This window comes from Rhineura floridana, chromosome 7 (assembly GCF_030035675.1).
Source record: "Rhineura floridana isolate rRhiFlo1 chromosome 7, rRhiFlo1.hap2, whole genome shotgun sequence".
NCBI classification, from domain to species: Eukaryota; Metazoa; Chordata; class Lepidosauria; order Squamata; family Rhineuridae; genus Rhineura; species Rhineura floridana.
In genome coordinates, this window is record NC_084486.1 from 97522301 (window position 1) to 97549471 (window position 27171).

The window sequence follows — 27171 nt, forward strand, 5'->3', positions numbered from 1 at the left end:
TGGTCCCAAACTGTATAGGGCTTTGTACACCAAAACCAGCACCTTGAACTTGGCCCGGTAGCTATTAGGTAGCCAGTGTAATTCATTCAGCAGCGGGGTGACATGTTAGCAATACCCTGTTCCAGTGAGCAGCCTCGCTGCCACATTTTGCACCAGCTGCACCTTTTGGACCAACCTCAAGGGCAGCCCCACATAGAGTGCATTACAGTAATCCAACCTGGAGGTTACCAGTGCATAGACTACAGCGGTCAGGCTATCCCAGTCCAAAAACGGCCACACCTTTAGCTGGTAAAAGGCATTCCTAGCTGCTGAGGTCACCTGGACCTCTAGCAATAAAGATGGATCCAGGAGCACCCCCAGACTACGGACCTGCTCTTTCAGAGGGAGAATGACCCCATCCAAAGCAGGCAAATGACCAATTATCAGAACTCAGGAGCCGCCAACCCACAGCGCCTCCATCTTGCTAGGATGCAGACTCAGTTCATTGGCCCTCATCTAGCCCACCACCAAGTCCAGGCAGCGGTCCAGGGCTTGCACGGCCCTTCCAGATTCAGATGTTACAGAGAAATAGAGTGGGGTATCCTCAGTGTACTGCTGACACCTCACCCCAAATCTCCTGATGACCGCTCCCAAGGGCTTCATATAGATGTTTAACAGCATGGGGGACAAGATGGTACCCTGCAGCACCCCATACCACAACTGCCAGGTGGCCAAAAGACAATCACCTAATGCTATTATCTGAAAATGACCCTGGAGATAGGATCTGAATCACTGTAAAACAGTGGTTCTGATACCCATCTCACCAAGTTGGCCCAGAAGGATACCATGGTAAATGGTATCAAAAGTCACCAAGAGGTCAAGTAAGAATACCAGGGTCACACTCCTCCTGTCCTTCTCCCGATAGAGGTCATCCATCAGAGTGACCAAGGCCAATTCAGTCCCATAACCAGGCCCGAACCCAGACTAGAATGAGTCAAGATAATTTGTTTCATCCAAAAGTACTTGCAATTGCTGCGCCACAGCCCTCTCAATCACCATCCCTGAAAAGGGGGTATTTGCAACCGGTCAGTCGTTGCCACAAACCAATGTGTTCAGGGTGGGCTTTTTCAGGAGCAGTCAGATCACTGTCTCTTTCAGGGTGGCTGGAACCACTCCCTCCCACAATGATGCATTTATCGCACCCAGCATCCACACAGTCAAACCCCCTCAACAAGCTTTAATAAGCCAAGAAGGACAACAGTCAAGAGGACATGTTGCCGGCTGCATCATCACAAGCACTTGTCCACATCATCAGACTGCAACAACTGAAACTGATCCCAAGAAGTTGCAGCAGACATTGCACTTTACCTTCAAAGAGCCTTGCAAACAATTCACGGTGGGCTTCCGAAAGGTCTAAAACTCCATTTTCTGGATTTGATGTCAACAAACCCCTGAAAATATGGAAAAGCTCCACTGGACAACTACTTGAGGATGCAATGGTGGCAGAGAAGTGGGCCTTCTTCACTGCCCTCACCACCATACAGTAGGCACAGTTATGATGTTTTACTCATGCCTGATCAGCCTCACAGCTCGTCTTTTGCCATTTGCGCTCTAGCCGTCATTCAGCCTGTTTCATTGCCCTCAGCTCACAGGTGTACTAAGGTGTAAACCAGGCTGTACAATGCCGGAGAGGGCCTCAGGGTCAACTGTGTCAAGAGCCTGACGCACCTTGCTGTTTCACAGCATGACAAGGGCTTCAACAGGGTCTCCTGCTCTATCTACTGGGAACTCCTCCAAGGCATTCAGGAATCCTGTGGATTCCATTAGACTCTGGGGGCGGACCATATTAATCTGTCCACCACCCCTGCAGGGGAGGATGGGAGTCATCAGTCTAAACTTCACTAGGAAGTGATCTGACCATGGCAATGTGGTGACATCCACCCCCTCATCTCCAGATCACCCCTTCCTTCATCTGGAGCAAAAACCAAGTCGAGGGTGTGTCCTGCCCTATGTGTCAGTCCAGTGACAACTTGAGACAGGCCCAAGGTTGTGATAAAGACCATGAAGTCCCGAGCAAGAACACTAAAGGCAGCCTCAGCATGGACATTGAAATCACCCAGGACTATTGTTCTGGGCTTCTCCAATACCACAGCCGAGACGGCTTCCACCAGCTCAGTCAGATGGGCTGCAGGGTGGATGGTACACCAGCTGATGGACAGCAGGGTGGATGGTACACCAACAGCAACCCTAGTTTCCTTTCTCCTTGGCCCGACACCAGGTGCAGGCCCTCACAGCCAGCTCCAAGACAGAGTGGTTTCCTGGTGACAGAGGTTGACATTCTGTAGACTACGGCAACTTCTCTCCCCTATCCCTGCTGCTTGTGCTGGTTTTGCACCGAGTATCCAGGTGGGCAAACCTGGGTCAAATCAACTACTCCCAGCTCACCCACTCTGGTCTCAGTAATGCACACCAAATTGGCATCTTCATCCACATTGAAATCATGGATGAGTGTGGTCTTATTGTGTACCAATCTGGCATTAAATAACAGCACACGCAGGCCAGTGGGCACAGCAGATGAGCAGTGAGGAACCCATCCATGAGAGGAGTGGAAGAGAGGAACAAGGCATAGATAGCCTTGCCATCGTTTTCTATGGTTGTGCACCACCTCCCCATAGCCATACCACACTAAAATTGGGTGGCATTACCCATATTCCTCCTTACTAAGTCTCCTCCTAAACACCTGATATGGACACATCAAGAGCCCACCAACAAAACCTTCCTGAACCAGTTATTCCAATAGGCCTCTGAGAGAATTGGGAATAGTCAGATCCACTCAATATCTTTCACACAGAGCACATCTACTCCCCCTCTGTCTCACACCCAAGGAGGGCCAGCCTTCTGCCAGTTGCAGACTCTCACTCTGAAGGCATCTGGCAACTTTCTCCTATCATTCAGTTCACTGCACAGGCTCTCACCCTGCGCAGGAACTACATCTGCACCATATGGCCTCCCCACTACTAATCACCTCTAGATTGGTTTGAAAAAAAGATAGCAGGGGGTAGTGCCCTTGGGACTCCCTAAGGGCAGCTGGCTTTTATGCCCCCTGACTCAGCCAGGAGCTGATGCAAGAGGCTGCAAGATTGACTGCAGCCTCTGTCTGGAGCCAGGATCAGGCAGGGGGTCCCAGTCCTTGCAGTACTTTCCTGGGACCTCAACTGTCTCAAGAGACAGCAACCCAGAGGGGTGAGCAACCAAACACCCAAATGCTCAGGTACTCATCCCCAGGGCAAGTCTTCTACAGTCCCCCAGTGCTGCAGCTGTTGGGGTAAGAGGGCAGGGATCTCAAACTGAGAACTCTCAGCCTCTTCCCAAACTACAGAGGTCTGTAGTGTAGATAGGGCCTCTATTTCTGCTGATCAGGGGACTTCTCCCTAAATCACTGAGGACTAGCAAGAGGCAAGAGTAGGTTTGTACATCCCGTCTGGGGGATGGCTCATACATCCAGTACTTAATAAAGGAGGACTGTTATACAAAGATTATAAAAAAGCCAGCTTTAGTTCCCATTTCACTTCAATTTCCCTCTGTATGTTGTTTTTTCTACACCTCTGGGCTAGAGAGCATGTTCACCATCTCACTGAAGGAAAGGGAGGCATTGCTGTGGCAGTATGCTTACAGGTTACGATTTGAAACAGAACATGTTTCAGCCAGGCCAAAAGGCGATTGGCTTTCAGCAGTTATTTCCTCTCTCATTTTATATTTGAAGAGTCACCTGACTTGGTCAGTGTTGCAATTTAAGTGAGGTAAACAAACTTTCCTTTCACCTCTTGACGAGCAATTTAAAATGCATCACAGGAGCAGCGCTGCATAAGCACACTAGACTGAGTCTCTAGTTAAACACTGCTGCAGTTTCTGGGTTCTAAGATGCGTGTGGAGCCTCCGTGAGTATTGGAGGGTCCCTAATTCACAAGTACTCAAGGAGGCTCCCTGCTTATTTCAGCGCCCTGGAACATCTGGGTTCTAAATAGCACCAAGAGCCTCTGCAAGTACAGAAAACTCCCCACAAGTTCTGCATCTTCTGGAGGGCAATCAGAACAGCAGAGGGTGTGTGTGTGGAGTTAGTGTACTCATCCCCTCATATGTTTTCTAAACTCTGATTTCTTGTTGATCACAAGTGGAATATGAGCCAACAGTGTGATGTGGCTGCAAAAAAGACAAATGCTATTTTGGGCTACATTAATAGAAGTATAGTTTCATAATCGTGTGTAGTACTAGTTCCCCTCTGTTTGGCACTGGTTAGGCCTCATCTTGAGTACTGCTTCCAGTTCTGGACACTGCACTTTAAGATGGATGCAGACAAACTTGAATGGGTTCAGACAACGGCAACAAGGATGATCAGGAGGATTGGAAACAAAATCCTATGAAGAGAGACTGAAAGGACTGGGCATGTTTAGCCTTGAGAAGAGAAGACTAAGGGGAGATATGATAGCACTCTTCAAGTACTTGAAAGGTTGCCACACAGAGGAGGGCCAGGATCTCTTCTCAATCATTCCAGAGTGCAGGACACTGAATAATGGGCGCAAGCTACAGGAAGCCAGATTTTAACTGAACATCAGGAAAAACTTCCTAACTGTTTGAGCTCTACAACAATGGAATCAATTTCTTAGGGAGGTGGTGTGCTCTCTAACACTGGAGGCATTCAAGAGGCAGTTGGATAGACACCTGTCTGGTATGCTTTAACTTGGGTTCCTGCCTTGAGCAGGGGCTTAGACTCGGTGACCTTATAGGACCCTTCCAACTCTACTATTCTATGATTCTATGCCTGAAGAGGGCCATGTTTTGACCATATTTTAAATTTGAGTATGGTCTGCAATGTATTGTATGCCTATTTTGCAAGCCACCGTGGCAGGGTTTACCCTTGAAGGGCAAGGTATAACTTTACTAAACAAATTAAATTAATTCTTGATTAAATGTGGAAGTAAAAACAGAGGAGTCTCTCTTACCACATAAATGAGTTTCCTGGCCAATATTGGTTTGAAATTTCACATTATAAACTGAAGCAAGAGTTGCTTTAAACCTTGTGTGTGAAAATGCCCATTCCTGTTGCTTAAGAACGCTAATACAAAAAGAACTCTTGAATAGAGTCTTCAAAGAGCTCCAGTTTAGGCTCATTTTGATGCTCATCTAATCTGGCAGGGATTTCACACATGAATTGACATGCTAGTCTGTCTAATGTAGCATGTGTGTATCACCAATGGTGGCCAAACAGATGCCTCTGGGATGGTCATAAGCAGGGCAGGATGATAATAGCCATCTCCTGAGGTTTGTCTCCAGCTTCTGGTAGATGCTCTGAGGCCCCACATATGAACTTATCAAAGAGTAAGTTCATTAGATAGATGAGAAGAGCTTCTTGGCTCATAGCTGGGCCCTTCACCACTGTGTTAAAATGGATTCCACTATGTGTTAGCTCTCTAAGGCTGCAGTCTTAATGCTGCTTACCTGGGAATCAGCCTCACTGAATTCAATAGGACTTTTATCTGTGTAGACTTGTTTAGGATTGCACTGTAAGCTACTAAGAAAGTTTAAGCTGCCCTGCAAACTGACATTTTTCCTCTGCAGACCAGCTTTGCCAATAGTTTTGCCAGTGTGCAAAGGAAAAATGTCAGTTTGCAGGCATGGTTTGATTCTAAACTGCACCTGCAACTAGACAAAGCTCAGCTCACTGTCGTGCTGATTGTCATGGACAGTGAGCCCCTTTGAAGTTCTCACTGGACATCTTCAGGTGACTGATCAGTGTGTGGTCCCGCCCACCTGTTGAAGTGGCCCACATGGTAAGGGAGATTATGATCTGGCCTGCCAGCCAAATCCAGTTCCCCACTCCTGCCATATTAAATGGATGGCTTGCAAATATTATATGGCCTGCCTTCCTCCCACCCTCTTTCCACTTGAGCAGTTCAGGGAAACAATTTAGTTTCATTCTTAGCCTTCTGCCGTTGGCTTTCCCCAGCCTTCTTGTTGTTGCCCTTTCTGCTGCTCTTTTCAAGTGCCTGCTGCTACTGATTCAGGGGCCTTGAAATTCAAAAGGTTATTTGCTTTTCTGATGGGAGTTGCAGGATACTGAGTTTCATTGGTTTCCTGATTTCCACACTTTTCTTCCTTAAATCCCACTCAATCTGCCTTCAGGTAGCTGTAAAACAAATCAATACAAGGACCCCAAAATCCCTTTTCTTTCTCTGTGGAATCTCAGGCCTTCTGTCTTCCCACTTGAGAACATTTTCTCCATCATCTGAATCCTCTCAGAGCATTCCCAGGGAAACGGTATGCATTTATTAAAAGGAAAGCTGCGATCCTCAAGAATCCAGCACTGTGTATCCAGCAAATTCTTTGATTCCAACTCTTCTGCATCCCCTAAAGCAGGGAGGGCAAGAATTGTAAGGAGATGGCTGCAGGGTGAGGGTTAGGACAGTTTTCCCCAATACGATATGCTCCAGACGTTTTGGACTAGAACTTCCATCACCTCTAGCCAGCATGGACAGTAGTCAGGGATGATGAGAATTGTTGTGCTGGAGGTGGTCTCGGATGTGCGAACGTTGACCCCAGAACTGTTAGTACTGGGGGATTTTAACGTACACGCTGAGACCACTCTCATTGGAGCCCCTCGGGATTTCCTGGAAACCATGGCTTCCTGGGAACTGCACCTTAGTAACACTGAGCCCACCCATGTAGCCGGTCATGCTCTCGACCTTGTATTTGTCCTGGGAGTGGTGGGGAGTGTTCTGAAGTTGGGGGCCATTTCTTTTACCCCCGTGTCATGGTCAGATCACTATCTGGTGAATTTTGACTTCTCGATGCCACACACCCTCCGCAGGGGTAAAGGACCTATTAGAATGGTCCACCCCAGGCGCCTGATGGATCCGGATGGATTCCTGACTGCGCTTGGGGATTTGGAACCTGCTGAAGGTCGTCCGGTCGAAACCCTGGTGACGGAGTGGAACGAGGGAATCACCAGGGCATTAGACCGGGTGGCTCCGAAACGTCCTCTCCCCCTGAACAGAACTCAGACAGCACCGTGGTATACACCTCGGTTGCGAAGTCTGAGACAGGAGGTGAGACGACTAGAACGCCGGTGGCGGAAATCCCGCTCTGAAGATGCTCGAACACAGGTTAGAGCAGCAATAGCTGCCTACCAGGTGGCAATAAAGCCAACAAAGAAAGATTTCTTTGCTGCCTCTATTGCATCCGCAGAGTGCTGTCCCAGGAAGCTGTTCCAAGTGGTCCGAAGCCTGGTCGGTCCAGTCGCTCAGGAACCCTTGGAGCATTCAAAGGCTTCCTGTGACAAATTGGCAAGGCACTTTGCCGATAAAGTCGAACACCTGAAGAACTCGATTCTGTACGCTGTGGATGCAGTAGAGGATCCAGAGTTAACCAGTTGCAATCCGGTTCAGTGGGATCGGTTCCGGCCTCTTCCTTCTGAGGATGTGGACAAGGTACTTTCAACGGTGAAGCCTACCACCTGTCTGACTGATCCTTGCCCATCATGGTTCCTTATGAACTGCAAGGAGAAATTGGGCGAAGGGATCAGGGCGGTGGTAAATGCATCCTTGAAGGAGGGTGTAATGCCACCGGCCCTCAAGGAGGCAATTATAAAACCCATTCTAAAAAAGTCCTCCTTGGATCCCCAAGTTTTGAACAACTTTCGCCCCATTTCGAATTTGCCATTTTTGGGCAAGATCATTGAGCGAGTGGTGGCTAACCAGTTGTCAGCACACTTGGATGAAACGGATTATTTAGATCCATACCAATCGGGTTTCAGGACTGGACATGGTACTGAAACAGCCTTGGTCGCTCTGGTAGATGATATGAGGAGGGCATTAGACAGGGGAGAATTCACCTTTCTTGTCCTCCTGGATCTCTCAGCGGCTTTTGATACCGTCGACCACGGTATCCTGTTAGATCGCCTGGGGGGATTAGGAATAGGAGGCACTGTTTTCCAGTGGTTCCGTTCCTTTCTCTCTGACAGGCATCAACAGGTAGCATTGGGAGATGAGGTTTCAGACCCTTGGCCCCTCACTTGTGGAGTACCACAGGGTTCTATCCTCTCTCCCATGCTATTTAACATCTATGTAAAACCGCTGGGAGCTATCATCAGGGGTTTTGGGCTGCGGTGTCACCAATATGCTGATGACACGCAGCTCTATCTCTCCTTTAAATCTTCACCGGAGTTGGCTGTAGAGACCTTGTCCAAGTGCCTGGAATCCGTGAGTGGGTGGATGGGAAGAAACAGGCTGAAGCTCAATCCTGATAAGACCGAGGTGCTACTTGTGGGTGACAGGGGAAGGTTGGGTGTTGCTGACCTGAATCTTAATGGGGTAAAATTGCCCCTGAAGGATCAGGTCCGCAGCCTCGGGGTTGTTCTTGATTCCAAGCTGTCCATGGAGGCTCAGATTTCGGCAGTGAGCCGGGCAGCTTGGTATCAACTACACCTCATACGGAGGTTGCAACCCTACCTTCCTATTCATCAGCTCCCACTGGTGGTACATGCCCTGGTCACCTCTCGATTAGACTACTGCAATGCGCTCTATGTGGGGTTACCCTTGAAAACGGTCCGGAAACTACAACTGGTGCAGAATGCGGCGGCACGCCTGCTTACAAACAGCCGCCGCCGTGATCACATCACGCCGGTGTTATTTCATCTACATTGGCTTCCAGTTGTTTTCCGGGCCCAATTCAAGGTGTTGGTCTTAACCTTTAAATCCCTATACGGTCTCGGCCCAGTTTACCTGAAGGAGCACCTCCAGTACCACCAACTAAGCCGCCCGACCAGATCAGCCACACAGGGCCTTCTCTCCGTCCCACCAACGAAAACAGCTAGGTTGGTGGGGACTAGAGAGAGGGCATTCTCAGTGGCGGCCCCCACTCTCTGGAACTCCCTCCCGTTCAATCTTCGCCATGCCCCTTCCCTAGATACATTTCGCTGAGCCTTAAAAACATGGCTCTTTGGACAGGCCTTTGGGGTCCCCGGGGTGGGCTAATTTCTTTATATTGTTTTAAAATTGTCTATTGATGGCCCTGTACTGCCGCTTTTTAAAATGGTTATTGTTGACTGCATTGTATTTTATTATGTATTGTATTATTATGTATTGTTGAATTTAATGTTGTACGTCGCCTAGAGTGGTTTCGGCCAGATAGGCGACACAAAAATTAAATTTATTATTATTTATTATTGTCTAAAACATTTGGAGGGCGTCTGGTTGGGGAAGACTGGGTTAGGGACTCAGGTGGGCTGTCTCCCATAAGTTTTAAGGAGGCTGTTTTCTTTCTGTCATTCATACACTTGTCACATTGCACATCTCACTTCCTGCTTTTTCATCTTCGCTGATGATTTAAGCCCATATCATCGGGCCCCAAAAGTTGAACATTTGCCCTCTATTAGTATGGAAAGCGGAGTATGTAAATAAGGTGAGCATTAATATTTAAGTGGAAGAATGTGCAGCTACCCAGTATTCATGCTGACACGTCTCTCTGTTGCCATGGGAGCTTGTCAAAGGAGAATTAGGCAAACACTGAGCCCCCTTGAAATGCAACAGGCTTAGTGAGACCTAGAGAACCCCATTTGGCTGCGATAGATGTGCAGCAATGGACAGAAGATCTAAGAAGCAGGAATGTAATCCTTCTGACCAAGACTTTTTATGCCCCCCCTTCTCACGCAGAGACTGGGGAGTCTCACCTTGTTTTTCCTCCCTCATTTGCTGTGTCAAAATGTAGCTCTTCGGCAGCTACGAGGGGCAGGGCAGGATAAGAGAGGCTGTGCTGGGTGCTGTGCATATGTAGATATGCAGACATTTGGATTCCATCTGTTTACTGTTGCCTTTCTGCTGTGACACTTGTAATCGAGAAGGCACTCCCAGATGTCTGAATTTGATCGCTCGGCAGCACATAACTGAGTATGATTTTGACAGTAGAAGATGGATAGATTCTCTTATTTTCGCATTCCCAAGCACTTAGCCAAATTCAGCTCAGTGCACAGGACTAACTATATAGACTCTATAGAGACAGTGCTGTGTTGCTTTTTAAATATTGGCCAGTTCCCTCTGCAGAGGATGCCCCCTAGCAAACTGCAGTACATACTGTTTGATTAATCAACTAAACCCAGCAGCAGATGTGACTTGAAATCCAAACTCCCGGAGCTGTGAGCTTTTCAGTGCCCGAGCTCTGGAGGCAGCTCCTTTTAATTACAACGGTCAGCTCTGCAGCCATAGGGGCACTAGAGCTCATCTGTCATATGCCCTGGTGGAATTTCCACCCTTGGATGGAAATCAACATGACCCCAGTTAATAGAAAGGGACTAATATTTATACACTATGTAAATCCACAGAGATTTTTCACGCAATTTGCCATGCTGGGTGCATTTTAGAGCAAAGTATCCTCTGGTGAACTGGTGACACCATCCATTCAGTCACCACAGCTATTCAGAGGTTATTTATATCTTGCAATAAAACAATCCTGCTTTCACTACTAAGATATTTTAGCCAGGTCTGGCACCAGTGGGTGGCAAGGCTGGGCACTAGCAGAGGGCCCCTACAGTAGCCAAGGGCCCCTGGAGCTGGCTGCAGGAGCCCTGCGGGTAGGAGGGTGGAGCCAACATCAGGTTGTGGGGTATAAATGGATGGTGGAGAGGGAGCTCTACTCTCCCAGGAGACACAAGTAATGCTTGTGCACGATATCAATGGTGTTGCACATGTAAATATACCTGGTTGCACCTCCTGTTGCATTGTTGCATGCCTGTCATTACCCAAGATGGCGATGGGGGTGTTGCTGCATCAGCACACATGCCTTGCCATCACCCAGGATGGCAGCAAGGGTGTGTTTATACCCCCCCCATCTTGGGTAATGACAGGCATGCATGATGATGCAAGAGGCGGCACAACCAGGTGTATTAAAGTGCATGTATGAACACAGCTGTCTGGTGCCCAAGGGCCTGCAGTAGTCTGGTGCCGGCCCTGATTTTAGCACAGATAAGGGGAGTTATATCTTTTTTATTTTATTTATTTAACAGAATTTGTATACCATTTACTTGTAAAAACCTCTGTTGTGGTTTACATTTCACTGTTTTTTATTGTGTGGGTTTTTTTTGTAAATCAACTAGATACTGTTGGGTATGCATCAACTTCCAAATGAAATAATAATAATAATAATAATAATATATAAAGTATACATTAAAATTATCAATAAAAGAGTTAAAACAAGTCTAAAAAAAGGGAAAATATAAAATCAGCAGTTAAAATATACATTATGTCATAAAACCACATATTAAAATACTGTTAGCTTTATATAGCTGGCGAAACAAAAAAAAATATTATCAGGAGATGAAACAGTACAGCGAAGATGCCTGCCTATTGTCAAGGAGCAGGGAGTTCTAAAGTGTAGGTACGGCCATGCTAAAAGATCAATTCCTTGCAAATGCAGAACAAACATTTTGTAGCATTTGTAAAATGTACCAGTTCTGTAGATCAAAGCAGTTTAGTGGGTATATATGGGGTAAGGAAATCCTTCAAGTGAACTGATCCCACAATGTTATAGTGCCTATTCATTGGTCATCCTTACTGGAGCTGATGAGAGTTGGAGTTCAACAACATCTGGAGGGTCACAGATTCCCTACTACTATTTTAGCCTATCCATAAATATGTGGGTGACACCCAGCATTCTAGAGTTGCAGTTCTCTGAAATCACAGAGAAAAGACCAAAAGCATCTGTGATGGGAGAGTCTATTTGGATCTTTATCAAATCTTATGAACAGTCAGTGTGGCAAAATAATAAAGAAAGAACCAGTGTCATTGTGTGTTTCATCCAGTAGTGTAGTGGCAAATTCAGAGGGTCAGAGTTCCTTCATGATAGTCATGCCACACACCCTCACAGACACCCCCCCTTTTCCAATTTCCCTCACCTCCTTTGCTTTCCCTATCATCTTGCGAGGCCACACTCCACTACATCTCTAGGAACCAGTCAGCATAAAAAGGGAGGCTGTGTATTACCTACTGAGAAGAGTCTTCTCAGTGGTTGACTTTCCTCCTTCCACTTACGCTCCAATCGGCACAAAAGGACAAGGACTCTTCTCAATGGCTAACATGCTCTCTTTTCAGCTGATTAGCTCATACATAGGGACCTGGCTGGAACCCTGTTTCTAAAAAAGTAATGGATCTATGACCCCCTGAGACCTCGGATGACTACACCCCTGGTTACATCTGACAGAAGCATGGCAAAAACCCTGTGTTGGCACCTGAATGGCACTCTATATGGTGAAGAAATGGTGGTAAGGCTGTACAAATGGTGTACAGCATCATTGTTGTGATATTTAAAATCAGTGCAAGGGAGCTAACAGAGAGGTGGTCTCTATCCACCAAACAACTTCAAGAAGAACATCACTGGACGCATGTGAGATGAGATCTAGAAAGCTGTGCATCTAGTTGTGCCATATCCATGGGGGCATTGGACCTTCAACCTCCCATGCAGCCAGCAACATCTTTTAAAACTCCTGCTGGGAGGAACAGCAGGATATAAATCAAATAATAAATAAATAAATAAAATAAAAACTGAATGGACTTTTTAAATCAGTCTGTTACATGACATGAGGTGGGGTGGGGGATGTCTACTATTCAAAGCAGGATGGGGTAACCCCCAAATCCCACTAGGAATGTTCAAGTCTTTGAGTCCACTTGAAATAGTTCTCTGGATCCCAGTCGTGGTGCATAAATTTAAACTTATTTTCTTCTGAACATCTGCTAACTGTTCTGGCGTTTTTCTCCCTTTTTTCACAGGCTACAATTGGAATTGACTTCTTATCTAAAACCATGTATTTGGAAGACCGGACAGTAAGTGGCAGGAGTTGCTGAAGAGCTGACATTTTCAAGCTACGTATTCAGACAGTAGTAATGGGCAAATGCAGAGGAGATTTTGGAGCTAAACCCGTGTTCTGAATTGTCCAAACTGATAAGCGAGTGATCTGCCTATGCTTTTTCATATCTGCACAATGGTTTACCTTTCACCAGAGCATCATTTATCTTTTTAAGGGCAGGGGTGTTTTAAGGAGGGCTGGAATCAGACTCTTCCCACACGGGTCTCTTCTTCCCCTGTGTGATATTCCATAGACAACCTGCTCAGTCTGTAGGAAGAGGAACTGGAAAGGCTGGACAGATCTTTCTCTAGCAACAATTGTGCATCGTATGTAGTAGGTGATGGCCACAAGGCTCATGGAGTTTGGCCACAAGACTCAAATTCATTTTCTCCCCTATGGATTTGGCTAAATATGAGTTTAGAGACTTGAAGCTTCACTGAAGAGCTCTCATATCAGTGGCTGATGACATAGTCTTAGTACACAGTCAAGGGTTCCCATCAGTGGTTGTTGGCTTGTTTGTTTGTTTTGGTGCCAGCACAAAATGGCTGCCATGGACAACAACAACAACATAGAGGTGCTGGTACTCCATACCGATGGATACCATCACAAAAAAAAGCACTGGTTCCTATGCCTGAGCTCCATCCTAATCCTGAACAGAGAACTGGACACCCCTCTTTGTCTAACCTCGCTATCCTGGTGGTTTTCAACCTTTCTGTTTTGCAAGAAACCTTTTTCGTACAATTATAGAGTTGGAGGTCAACTAGTCCAGCCGCCTGCTCAGGGCAGGATCTACAATGGGGGATGAAATTACAGCATCCCTGTCAGAAGGCTGGCTAGCCTTTGCTTAAATACCTCCAGCAAAAGAGAGCCCATCGCCTCCCAAGGCAGTCTGTTCGTTAGGGAACAGCCCTTGCCATTAGAAACTTTCTCTTAATGTTTACTCAAAATCCACTTCCCTGCCATATCCAGCCTTTCGTTCTAGTCCTGCCCTCTGGAGCAACAGATAATAAGGCTGTTGCACCTTGCATGTGACAGCCCTTCAGATATTTGGAGATTGCTATCATGTGTCCCATCCCACTCCCACAACCACCTTGATCTTCTCTTCTCCAGGCTAAACATACTCATCTCTTCTTATATCAGCTCCCCTGCCGAGGAACCACTGAACATCTTCCACGGAACTGAAATCGCAGTGTGTTGCAGAGGATTGGACAAGACATGTTCTTAGGTGCATGCCTGGCTCATGCGGGGCACTGACCAGGCCTACTGAACCTCACTGTTTTCCCCACCTGAATGGAGTGTGTGACCTTAAACACACCCAGTGCATCCATATAGTTGCACATTGCAGGGAAAGAGTAGTAGTGATGGACAAGCTGTCGTGCAAGGAAGCTCTGCCATTCCTGACCACCTCATGGAGAGCATAGGAAACTGCCTTCTACTGAGTCAGACCACTGGCCTATCTAGCTCAGTACTGTCTACACTGAATGGCAGTAGTTCTCCAAGGTTTCTAAGGGGGTCTCTCTCAGTCCTAACCGGGAATGCCAGAGACTGAACCAGAGATTGAAAGCAGATGCTTTAGCACTGAGACACAGCCCTTCCCCAAACAAATTGAACCCGGGATTGACTCTAATAAGCTTCCAATGAACCCCAGGGTTTCCCAAGACAGTCTTAAAACCATTTCTCTAACCACTGTGCAAGTGCAGGAGATATATGTTGAGGTTACTTCACATAGATGGGCAATTCATAACAAGTGTGAGAGCCTCTGTCATATATTAAGCACTTTGGGAAACTGAAGTTCATGTCCCTATACTGGCCGCACTGATTTGTGGCACCAGACGCACACAGTGCCGGGAGGGTGTAGCATGCATGTTTCTAGGAGTGTAGGATGAAGCTGGCCCTTGGGAAAGCATTATTCTTTCTTTTCATTGCACTGGGCAATGGCTCTATTCAGAGGGTATGCTAACATAATTATTGTCCACCAGGACCACTTTGGAGGTGCTCCACTCGTGAGGACCATCTTTGTAGGCATGCCTGCGAGTTTATTCTCTTTGTTGAAAGCCTTACGTGGATCAGGCAGAGAAGGGGTTGCAGCACTTAAGAGGGGTTGTTGTGTTTAGGAATGCAAGAAGCTGGTTTGTATTTAGTCAGACTATTTATCCAGCTAGTCCAGTATTGTCTACTCTGACTGGCAGCAGCTCCTCAGGCAGAGAGGGTGTGATTCTGTGCTGTTTTGCTTTTAAGCTAGGAAGGTACTGCCCTGGCAGGGCTACTTTCTCTTCTGTATGCAGGAAATTTGTGAACAGCAGTCTCTTCAAGGACAGGCAGTCATCCCCTCTCCTAGGAAGTCCTTCCTAAGTGCATGCATTTTACCATTTCTCTTCCCTTCTCGGAAATGACATGGGAAGGGGGGTTGGAGAACCCACTGTAAAAAAAAAAAGTCTTGATTTATGGATTTTGGGGGGACTTTGTGCAAGGATAACCCAATGTCAACACAGATGGGAGTTAGCTTTAATAAGATGGAAGCAGCAGCTGCTGCATTAATAAGTAGCAGCTAACTATCTCGTGCAGTGTTAATGCACTCTCCAACATCCATCTCCGGCCTAATGGGTTGTTTCCAAGCCTTTCCAATTGCTCTAATGAAAGCCACAGGCTGACTGATGTAAGAGCTGAGGAAAAGAAAAAAAGCACCAGTAGATTTCCTTGGGCTCTCCAAGGGTTTATTTCTGACCCAGTGGCAGAAATATGAATGGGTCTCTTCATTTACATCACTTTCCCCCCCCCAAAGATACCCCAAACCAGTTGTGCCTTTAGGGGAAATGATGAAGTCAAATGTACTATCGAATAGATTACCAGCATCCAAACCAATTTTATCCAAATATTCCTCTGACAAAGCTCTTTAATCTTTAGCACTCTTCTTTTTCTCTTAGTCACAAATGTGTCTGCTCAATTGTACTTTATGTCAATCATGTCTATGACAGTTATCTAGTCCTGCCCATAGTGCATGTGGGTGTAGACCGCAAGTCACAGGTCAATGAAAATTTCATCTTGTGGGCATGCATCAATGCAAATGTGGCCTCAAATATCCCACACAATCCATCTCAACCGAATGAATGCCTTCCACCATGTAGTTGAATGTTGACGTTTCCATTTGGTTCCAAAAACATTCTGGCTTCCGGAAGCATCCATCATAAATGGCACAAGCTGAAATTCTTTGTTGGCAGCCTCAGTTGAAAGATCATGGAAGGTGAATGAAGACTCAACTCTGTCCTACGTGGTTGATCCCTAGACCTGGGATTATAGAAGGAAATCTGGGTTATGCTTTTCATATTCATAATTCTCTGGAGTAGTCCATTGGCTAGAATCATGTAATTTAGGCAGATCTACTTTGGGTGGGATCCAATGACAGCAACCACTGGCTGTATTTTCCCTATTTGTGGAACAAGGTTGTGCCCCCTAGTGATAGTAGCATGGCCTAATCTGCTGATTTGATGAAGCCATACTATTACTCCTAATATTTCCTTCAATTTGCACCTTACTATCCTGTTGTCTCCTTTTCTTATATCATACTTTTTGTTCACAAGACTCCCAAACAAGTTTTATAAAGGAGCCTTTTTCAGATGCTCAATGTAGGTATATTGAATGCACATGAGGGGGAGACATCTGCACATACAGATGTACCCACTGTGGTTGCTGTCCCCATACATCCTACTGAATGTGCATAGGTCAAAGGTGGACTTTTTCCATTGCCCACACAAATTGAAATCAAAGCGCCCAGGCAAAGGCACAGTGTTTTGCAGGTGTTGCTGATCCACGGTGTCTCTGCTTTTGACAGGGAACCAGATCCTTACCTGCCCTGCACTTGATGTTATATATGATGGCAGGTGGGCATGGCTTGTGGGAAAAGGCCTTGTGTGCCACATTAGGACCCCAGCCAGGCCTAATTCCCCACTGATGCTTCACCTGACATCATCACATTGGGTAATTGACTGGCAAGTGACCCCATAGGTTTTAGAGGACTCCAGGTTCTAGCCCACCAGCTGGATCCCGTTCACTAGCCCTGGTATGCATCTCCTTTGAACACCTGAAAAGGGCTAGTGTGTACATCACACAAGCTTGCATGGTATTTTCCCCATACCTTGTATAATCAGAAAGTTAGGACAAAAAATGAAGAATTATCCATTGTTGATTTAAAATAAAAAACCTCTCAGGGGGCTTAATAGTTAGCGGATACTCCTTCTGCTCCTTCTCTGTTCTCCCTTCTTCCTGTATTTCATGGCTGTTTCTCCTCCTAATTGTGTCTCTCCTCTGCCACTCTTTGCCATCCCCTCTTGGCAGGTGCGGTTGCAGCTCTGGGACACAGCAGGCCAGGAGAGATTCCGAAGCTTGATCCCCAGTTACATTCGAGACTCAACAGTAGCCGTGGTGGTCTATGACATCACAAGTGAGTTAAGTTTGGATATGTGGCCTATGGGGGAAGCATGGGAAGACATTGTGATTGCCCATTGCAGCTCAGTATCATCCACTAGGGCCACCTGTAGCACAACACATCACACGTTTTGGTGTACTATGTAACAAACTGACATACCAGTGATACCCTGTACTCCCACCCCATCCCTCTCTCCCCACCATTGCAATATCTTCTCTTTTGAAGGAGTTGCTTCTGTCCTACAGAAGATTATATGAAGAAATTTTCTTTCTAAGACCTGCTGTGCTCTTTTGTGAACAATTGCCAAGTGGAATACATGTTGTTTGTAGCACCCCTGTTAATTGACTGCCTTAAAAAGTTAGTGATTCTATCTATCTGTCCGTCTGTCTGTCTGTCTGTCTGTCTGTCTGTCTGTCTGTCTGTCTGTCTGTCTATCTATCTATCTATCTATCTATCTATCTATCTATGATGAAAAGTTGGGATGGGATTCGCATTTTGGTGCCAGTTCAATTTTCGCTCTGTTGAACTTCCTTCCGGCACTGTTTCATCAGGGATCAATGTTCACTGTTTGCTATAAATACTGATTTGATTTTTCCCACAAAATATCAATATTAATATCAGTGTTTTCAAAAATACTATTTTTCATATATATATATATATTAAAAATTGATATTTTAAATGAAATAGCAATATTAATATCGATATTTTGAGGAAAATATTGATATTCATATCTTTATTTTTAAGTGATTTTAAAATCCCTTTCAGCCACAGAAAACCTCTGGAAAAAAAACCAATCCACAACGACAACAAAAAAGCGAATAAATAGGGAATCCAGTGTCAAATTCAAATTTTGCAAAATTTGAGCACATCCCTAATGGAAAGATCTATCAATTTCAATTCTCTCAGTTTCCCTTTTTTCCCCATCTTAAATTCAGTTCTCTACATTTCTGCAGCAGTCTGCAATTTTTTTTAAAAAAAAATCCGCATGAAAAGCCTCCAGCATTTTAGTGTGAATTTCTTCTAATAAACCTATTTTTGTAGGGAGTTTTGACTAATGTGCAAATTTTTGTAGGCCATTTCTCATCCTATAATGCATGTTTGCATGTTATTTTCTCTCATATGTTCATTTTTATGTACTCTTTCCCCTGATATTTGAGTGATTGTAAACATTGGTTGGTAGCGAACCGCATCACAAAATCTGAATGTGCGAATTTAAAAGGATGGCTGTGTTTTGGTTCTCATATTGTTTCGGAAAGTGTGTATTTGATAAATTTGGCTTGAAATGCAAACTGAATTGAAATTCTCACCCATCCCTAATATATACACATGCATAGCTGATTAGGGGTTTAGATTGTAGCCTTTATCCTTATTGAGCTGTTATGGGGGGGCGGGTCCAGCCTTAGATTTTTAAAAAAAATGATTTTCTATACTTGCTTAAACCTTGGGGTTTCCCTGAGCCTGCTGATTCCTCCCTCTAGGTGTGGGTGGTGCCATTTAGGCCACATTAGCAATGGCCCTGATAGCATGGACTTCAGGAATACACCCTTTCTCCAAGGAGCTCCTAGTGGTGTGCATGATTTCCCCCATCTCTCCTAACTTTCTCCTTGCAACAACCCAGAAAAGTAGGTTGAACTGAGAGAGGGACAGACCCAGCGTCACTCAGTGAGCCTCTTTGTCTCTTCTGCCCTAGTCCAATGCTCTTATCTAGGGATGGGAAATCTGTGGCCCTCTAAGTGTTGTTGGACTCTAATTCCCATCAGCCCCATCCAATATGGCAAGTCGTCAGGGATGATAAGAGTTGTAGTCCAATAAGTTTCCCATCCCTGCTCTAACCAGGATACTCTCCTTGTTCTCGTATCCTGATCAAATGGATTCCTAATATATTCTCATTAAAATTCCTCTTTCTCACTCCACTGATGCAGTGTTCACATCTATAAATACCTATAAATTGCAGTGAGTAGTAGGTTACATAAATAATCTCTGGCTTGGTTAGACACTGAAAAGGTAATGTTACTCTCCAATTTTGCTTGGCTGATAATGTAACTGGCCACGTTTTATAATGCATTCAATTTGTAAAATTTGGACTCCCTGTTATGTTGCTTTGAGAAATTCTGATACAGGCAGTTTCTGGGTGTTGGCTGATGGATGGTGACTTGGTAGTCCTCTTCAGAAGGAATGAACTGACTCATTGGAGACAATGGCAAGACTTCTTACCTATGTAGATGCCAACCAAAAGAGAGCAGTTTGATAACCACCCTTTTGAGTCCCTTTTGGGCTGGGGAACCTGTGGCCCTCCAGATTTCCAGCTCCCCTCAGCTCGAGCTAGCATGGCCAATGGTCTGGGATGACCAGAGCAGGAGCCCAGCAACAAGTTCCTCATCCCTGCTTTAGAGATTATGATGCCTCTACTAAAACTCCCCCGCTACCTATAGCCAATATGTCACTAACAATGAGTGATATTCAGTGCTAGAGCAGACCCATTGAATTAATAGACTTGGGTTCATTAATGTCAATGGATCTACTGTGGGTAGGACTTGGTTTGAATACAACCCATTATTTATTGTTTTCACCACAATAGTTTTTAGAATCAAATAAAAGCACATTGTCAACTCATGGCACTTGTGGTTTTTGTAAGATGCTTTAACTTGTTTGTGCTCTTTTCAACAGCCCTGTGAGATGAATTGCTATTATTTTTATTTTACTAATGAGAAAATGAGACAGAGGGAAAGTGAGGCTGGCACAGGCAGGACTCAAACCCAGGACCCCTAGATCTAACATTTGTTGAAATATATGTTTATTGCATTCTTTTTATCCCACCCTTCCTCCAAGAAGATCAGGTGGTGTATATGTTTCTCTGCCCCTATATTATCTTCACAACAACCCTGTGAGGTAGGCTAGAGGGTGAGGAACTGACTGGTCTGAGATCAGCCAGTGGACTTCATGGCTGAGTAAGGATTTGAATCTTGGTTCCAGAGCTGTAAAGAGACACGTTAACCCAGCCTTCCCCAACCTGGCGCATACCAAATGTTTTCGATTACAACTCCCATCAATTGGCCATATAGCTGGAGTTGTATTCAAAAACATCTGGAGGGCACCAGTTGGGAAAAGCTGCTTTCGCCACTGTACCACACTGGCAAATCCAAATCTCTCGCCCTTGGACCACGTTGTTATCGTTTATTAAATTTATATCTTGCCCTTCCTCCCAGTAGGAGCCCAGGGTGGCAAACAAAAACACTAAAACTCTAAAACATCATAAAACAGACATTAAATTAAAACACAACATCTTTAAAAACATTAAAACAAAACATCTTAAAAAGCAGTTCCAGCACAGATACAGATTAGGATAACGTCTCTACTTAAAAGGCTTGTTGAAAGAGGAAGGTCTTCAGTAAGCATCAAAAAGATAACAGAGATGGCGCCCGTCTAATATTTAAGGGGAAGGAATAGCAAGGGGTAGGTGCCATTATTCTAAAGATCCACTTCCTGTGTTGTGAGGAACAGACCTCCTGATAAGATGGTATCTGCAGGAGGCCCTCACCTGCAGAGCACAGTGATCGACTGGGTATATAAGGGGTAAGGCGATCTTTCAAGTATCCTGGTCCCAAGCTATATAGGGCTTTGTACACCAAAATCAAAACCTTGAACTTAGCCCGGTAGCTAATGGGCAGCCAGTGCAATTATTTCAGCAGCAGGGTGACATGTTGGTGATACCCTGCCCCAGTGAGCAGTCAAGCTGCTGCATTTTGCACCAGCTGCAGCTTCCGGACCAACCTCAAGGGTAGCCCCACATAGAGCGCATTACAGTAATCCAGCCTGGAGGTTACCAGTGCATGCACAACAGTGGTCAGGCTATCATGGTCCAGAAACGGCAGCAGCTGTCTTTCCAGCCGAAGCTCGTAAAAGGCACTCCTAGTTACTGAGGTCACCTGGTCCTCTAGCAATAAAGATGGATCCAGGAGCACCCCCAGACTACCACCCTGCTCTTTCAGAGGGAGTATGACTCCATCCAAAGCAGGCAACTGACCAATTATCTGAACTCGGGAACCACCAACCTACAGAGCTTCCGTCTTGCAAGGATTCAGACTCAGTTTATTGGCCCTCATTCAGCCTACCACCGAGTCCAGGCACCAGTCCAGGGTTTGCATGGCCTCTCCCGATTCAGATGTTACAGAGAAATAGAGCTTGGTATCATCAGCGTACTGCTGACACCTTGTTCCAAATCTCCTGATGACCGCTCCCAAGGGCTTCATATAGATGTTAAACAGCATGGGAACAAAATGGTACCCTGCAGCACCCCACAGTACAACTGCCAGGGGGCTGAAAGACAATCACCCAATGCTATTCTCTGAAAACATCCCTGAAGGTAGGATGGGAACCACTGTAAAACAGTGTAAACCATTGACTCTCATACAGCAGCCACAGATTTTCACTCCTGAGGAATCTAGTAAGTCTTCAAACTGATGGAACAGCTAAGTAAAATATTTCAGATCTTTCTGGTCCAGAAGCTACACTCTGACAAGAGCACTCTAACCTTTTCTGTAGCCACCTCTTGCTGTTTAATCTGACTTACCATGGTCCTTATTGCAATTAATATAAGAAGAAATGAAAAGTGACAGAAAAGTGGATCTGCTTCCCTCTGGTGGTCCCTACTGGCTCAAGCAGCTGAAGCAGTCACAGAGGGGTCGGGTCTGGGCAGCTGATTGAGTCTGAGCAGAGTAGCTCATTAAAAAATGTCCCTCTTTAATGGATTGCCTGTGCTCTGGTTGCTATAGATACACTAAACTCTGTCTCTAATTGGCAACAGATTCTCCTGGCAAAAATGCAAGGAGGGGGCAGGCAAAAGTGGTGTGCTGATACCTCCGGTCATGGTTTGTTAGTCTGGGCAAAAAAATTCAGTTGAAAGTGTTGCCAATGAGGTGTCTATTCAGAAAACAATCTGTTGTTGTTGTTATGTGCCTTCAAGTCGATTACAACTTATGGCGACCCTATGAATCAGCGACCTCCAAGAGCATCTGTCATGAACCACCCTGATCACATCTTGTAAGTTCAGGTCTGTGGCTTCCTTTATGGAATTAATCCATCTCTTGTTTGGCCTTCCTCTTTTTCTACTCCCTTCTGTTTTTCCCAGCATTATGGTCTTTTCTAGTGAATCATGTCTTCTCATTATGTGTCCAAAGTATGATAACCTCAGTTTCAGCATTTTAGCTTCTAGTGACAGTTCTGTTTTAATTTGTTCTAACATCCAATTATTTGTCTTTTTCGTAGTCCATGGTATGCACAAAACTCTTCTCCAGCACCACATTTCAAATGAGTTGATTTTTCTCTTATCCACCTTTTTCACTGTCCAACTTTCACATCCATACATAGAGATCAGGAATACCATGGTCTGAATGATCCTGACTTTGGTGTTCAGTGATACATCTTTGCATTTGAGGACCTTTTCTAGTTCTCTCACAGCTGCCCTCCCCAGTCCTTGCCTTCTTCTGATTTCTTGACTATTGTCTCCATTTTGGTTAATGACTGTGTCGAGGTATTGATCCTTGACAAGTTCAATGTCCTCATTGTCAACTGTAACGTTACATAAATCTTCTGTTGTCATTACTTTAGTCTTCTTGACGTTCAGCTGTAGTCCTGCTTTTGTGCTTTCCTCTTTAACTTTCATCAGCATTCGTTTCAAATCATTACTGGTTTCTGCTAAGAGTATGGTATTGTCTGCATATCTTAAATTATTGATGTTTCTCCCTCCAATTTTCACACCTCCTTCATCTTGGTCCAATCCCACTTTCCGTATGATATGTTCTGCGTACAGATTAAACAAATAGGGTGATAAAATACAACCCTCACACCCTTTCCGATGGGGAACCAATCGGTTTCTCCATATTCTGTCCTGACAGTAGCCTCTTGTGCAGAGTATAGGTTGTGCATCAGGACAATCAGATGCTGTGGCACCCCCATTTCTTTTAAAGCATTCCATAGTTTTTCATGATCTATACAGTCAAATCTGTAGATAGAAGGAAATGGGTTGTATGTTTAAATTATTTGTATGCTGCCTCTCTTTTCAAAGAAATACCAGGGCAGTTTATGGAACAATAAAACTGCCAACAATGCATAGCAAAATAGACAAATGAAACTCGCATCAATTAAACAAAAAAGCAAAGATCAGGAAACTGTGGTTCTCCAGATGTTGTTGGACTCAACCTCCCATCAGCCCCAGCCAGGATGGCCAGTGGTCAGGGATGACGGGAGCTGTAGTGCTAGCAATATCTGGAGGGTCGCAAGTTCCCCAGCCCTGCAATAAAACAATAGTAAGACATCTGTATCAATTACAGTAGCCAGAAATGTCAGGAGCTGATATTAACCAGCAGGAAAAGCTGGGATGCAGAGTTATCTTTGTTTGTAATTGTTGGGAAAGCACCCAACAGCAGATACTTACTTGATCTCCAGGGGGAGAACATTGCACAAGGTAGGTACCATGACAGAGAAACCCCCTTCTCCTTACCACTGTGAGATGGACATCTGTGGTGGGATGCTTATACAAATACCCTTCCGAGGAGAGAGAGGAGAGGAGAGAGAAATGAGCTCTCTAAGCATAACTGAGGAAAAAAGAGTTAATGTGCAGGATGCATGTCTGACATAAATATCTGAGGGTAAATTAGATGTGATTGTTGAATGTGTTAGCATTTAATGTGCACATTTCAAAAATGCAAATAGCAGTCAGGAGAGGGTATAGTTCTCAGGATCATAGCAGTGAGAAACTGTTATATGCATTAGGGGAATTTTCCCCACTGGCACAAATAGGAGGTTTCTGCTCAATACAAATAGCAGCTTCTGAGGAACATTTTTCATCAGGACTGCAGCCGGGAAGGGAATAATCTGCCATTGTATCTTTTGTTTTAATGCTTCTTCCTTAAGTTCACTTTTATACCCTCCCCTCTCCATCTTCATTAAAACATTCCATTTATTATTGTTGTTGTTAATAATAATAATTTTTTTTTAAAAAAACCCTGCCCTTCACTCTGAGGTCCCAGGGCAGGTACAACAGTTTATAGCACTTCTCGAGGTTGCAAAGCTATTGATAAACTTCGTTTTTTTGCATTTCTCTCACCCTTCCTCCAAGAACCTCAGGCCATTGTGCACACCTTCTTTTCATTTATCCTCACAAGACCACTGTGTGGCTTAGGCTGAGAGAGAGTGACTGGCCCAAAGATCACCCAAGGAACTTCACACCTCAGTGGGAATTTGAATTTGGGACTGTCCAGTCAGACATGGTCATTATGCCGCTGTGGCCAGTGAAGGCTAGTTCATTATGGCAAATGGGACACTGCCCCACCCACCACAGTCTTGATTTCTCCAAGTCCACTTGCCTTCTTACTTACAACCAGTCCAGAGGGTGGCCCTGGCTGCCTGCTTCCTTGCTCTTAATCTGACTTTTGCCCTTGTAGGAGACAAAAGCTGAATTAGTTGGCTCCTCCTGTCATTGGCTCTGGCTCCATCTACTATTGCCCTCCTTGACTTCTGCCCTACCATTCCCAATGGGCACCAGCCACTACAGACTATCGCCCTACTTTACATCAATGGCCATGCACACAGCAGAGAAGAAAGCCAAAGTTCAAGGCCCTGCCTTTCTCTGCTCCTGTACTCTACCAGTTAGGCCTAGCATAATTTATTATTATTTATTTTTCTTCCATTTTGCCTTTCTTCCATCATGAAACCCACGGCAGCAGCTTACATGTGGTTCCTAGCCTGTTGCCCACCCAGGTACTGGCCAGATTCAGACCTACTTGGCTTAGTAAGCTGGTGGCCTCGTTTGCTTTCAGTTTATACCCTGGGACCACAAGGGCTGTATGTAGTGCTTGGTCTAATTTCATATGGCCTTCGTTGCCATCTCTCTCTCTAGATGCTGCAAGCCTGCTAATGGTCTCCAGACTACTTCTCTGGTAATTGATTCCTCTTCTGCTTTGTGCTTGTGTGTATGTGCACATGAGTAAGACGCCTAAGGGGTAGAGAACTATAGAAAGAATGGGGTCACCCAGAGAAAGAAAGACCTATATAAACCTGCAATGCTGCAAACACCACCCACTTTTGGCCCTGGCTTTGCCTATCATCACCTCTGACTCCACTCACTATGGGCTGTGGCCCCCAATTTTCTGTTCCCATGGGTCAATGGCCCTTTGTAGGAAAAAGGTTTCCCACCTTTGAGTCAGTCACACAGACCTTTTCAGACTCATTCAACAGCTTAACAGAGAGTATACCCTACTATAGTTTTAACTACTCTTGTCAGCAGGGATGTAAGAAGGCAGCAATATCTGTTCCAACCTGTATTTGTCACAATTGGCGCTGTTTCTATTCCACTGCACTTCCGTTTCCACCAAATACTGTGTTATATAACTTATGTCACTTGTGGACAGTGAGATAAACAACTATTTACATAACTTATGTTACTTATGTTCATTTCAATGTAAAGGAAATGTCAAACTAATGTAAAAAAAAGTCATTAACTATGTATCGTTTGCATACTTAACAGCAATGTGAACAAATATAAATTGATTTCTCTTGATTGATTTTCGTTCCTGACCACAGATGAACTGCAGCAATTTTTGCTTCCTTTTCCATTTTTGTCTGAATGCTCTGACATCCCTACTTTTCAGAAGTTTTTTTTTTTTTTTTAAACTATCACCCATACTGGAGGGCTGGTTTTTGCCTTGCACTCACCTTCCTTGTTTTCCTTCTCCCCCATAGATCTCAATTCCTTCCAGCAGACATCCAAATGGATTGACGATGTCAGAACAGAAAGAGGAAGCGATGTCATCATAATGTTAGTGGGCAACAAAACAGATCTTGCCGACAAGAGGTAAATACATATGTTGAGAAGGGGGTAGCATTAAGCCACATACCATAAGAGATATTCCATTGTCTCCTGTTTCATTGACCCTTTCTGAATCCCTTGGGCCCCGTAAGGAAGAGGACTCAGTTTGGTGGCATTATTAAAACTTCTCTTTCCTCCCATTTCACAGATATATGTGTATTTATTTAAAAAAACACCATTTCCTTATTCCTTCGCAGCTGCATTGAGACAGTTACCATTTCCCCCTCTTCTGTGTATCTGACCCTAGGCAGATAACAATTGAAGAAGGGGAACAGAGAGCTAAAGAACTGAATGTCATGTTTATTGAGACAAGTGCGAAGACAGGATACAATGTGAAACAGGTAAGGTGCCTTTGTCCCTGAATGAGGAGGGTTGCCTGTCAAGATCCTAGCCAGATACTCTGGGTTCAGTTTGCATGCTACAGGCCCTCTTCTGAAGGTCATGTGGCACATGTTTTTTCCCTACATGAAGATTGGGCAGCATATGCACTTTCACACACAAATGGGCTACAAGTGTCTGATCATTAGTAGATGGCAAGCTAGAGGACTCCATTTTTGGGAGTAATGAATCAAGAAGCCTCAAGTGGCAGCAGATTATACTGATAATGGTGAGATTTTTGGTGGGCATTTCCAGCCTGCTATCACTGATAGCATCTATGAAGAGTTCATTTCTCTTTGTTCTCAGCAGTAATTAGTTGCATCTCAGGGTCAAACTAGACATGACATTTGTCCTTGCATAGTTGATTAGAAAACAATAAATAGCCAAAATGGGAAAGGGACTAGCCAGATCAGGATAGTGACATGGGGGGGGGGTTATCCCTTTGCCTCTGCCATGGTCCTGATTGGAATTGCCCCCTGCACAATGGGAGCTTTCCTCCCAATGTGAATAGCAAGTGCAGGGGGCAATTCCAATCAGGACCATGGCAGAGGCAAGAGGTTAAAAGGCTCCCCCCCATGCCACAACCCCAATCTGGCTAGCCTCCCCCCATTTTCTATTGATCCTCAAGTCATCCCA

General features: G+C 45.0%; 1 protein-coding gene across 1 annotated transcript in view; it reads left to right on the forward strand.

Annotated features, from left to right (window-relative positions):
• Positions 1-27171, forward strand: part of RAB6B (RAB6B, member RAS oncogene family) — an 88054-nt gene that overhangs the window by 52870 nt on the left and 8013 nt on the right. The window contains exons 3-6 of the mRNA XM_061636604.1: positions 12792-12845; positions 17201-17306; positions 26031-26142; positions 26405-26498. Coding sequence (XP_061492588.1) covers positions 12792-12845; positions 17201-17306; positions 26031-26142; positions 26405-26498 — 366 coding nt within the window. The remainder of the gene's footprint in view (positions 1-12791; positions 12846-17200; positions 17307-26030; positions 26143-26404; positions 26499-27171) is intronic.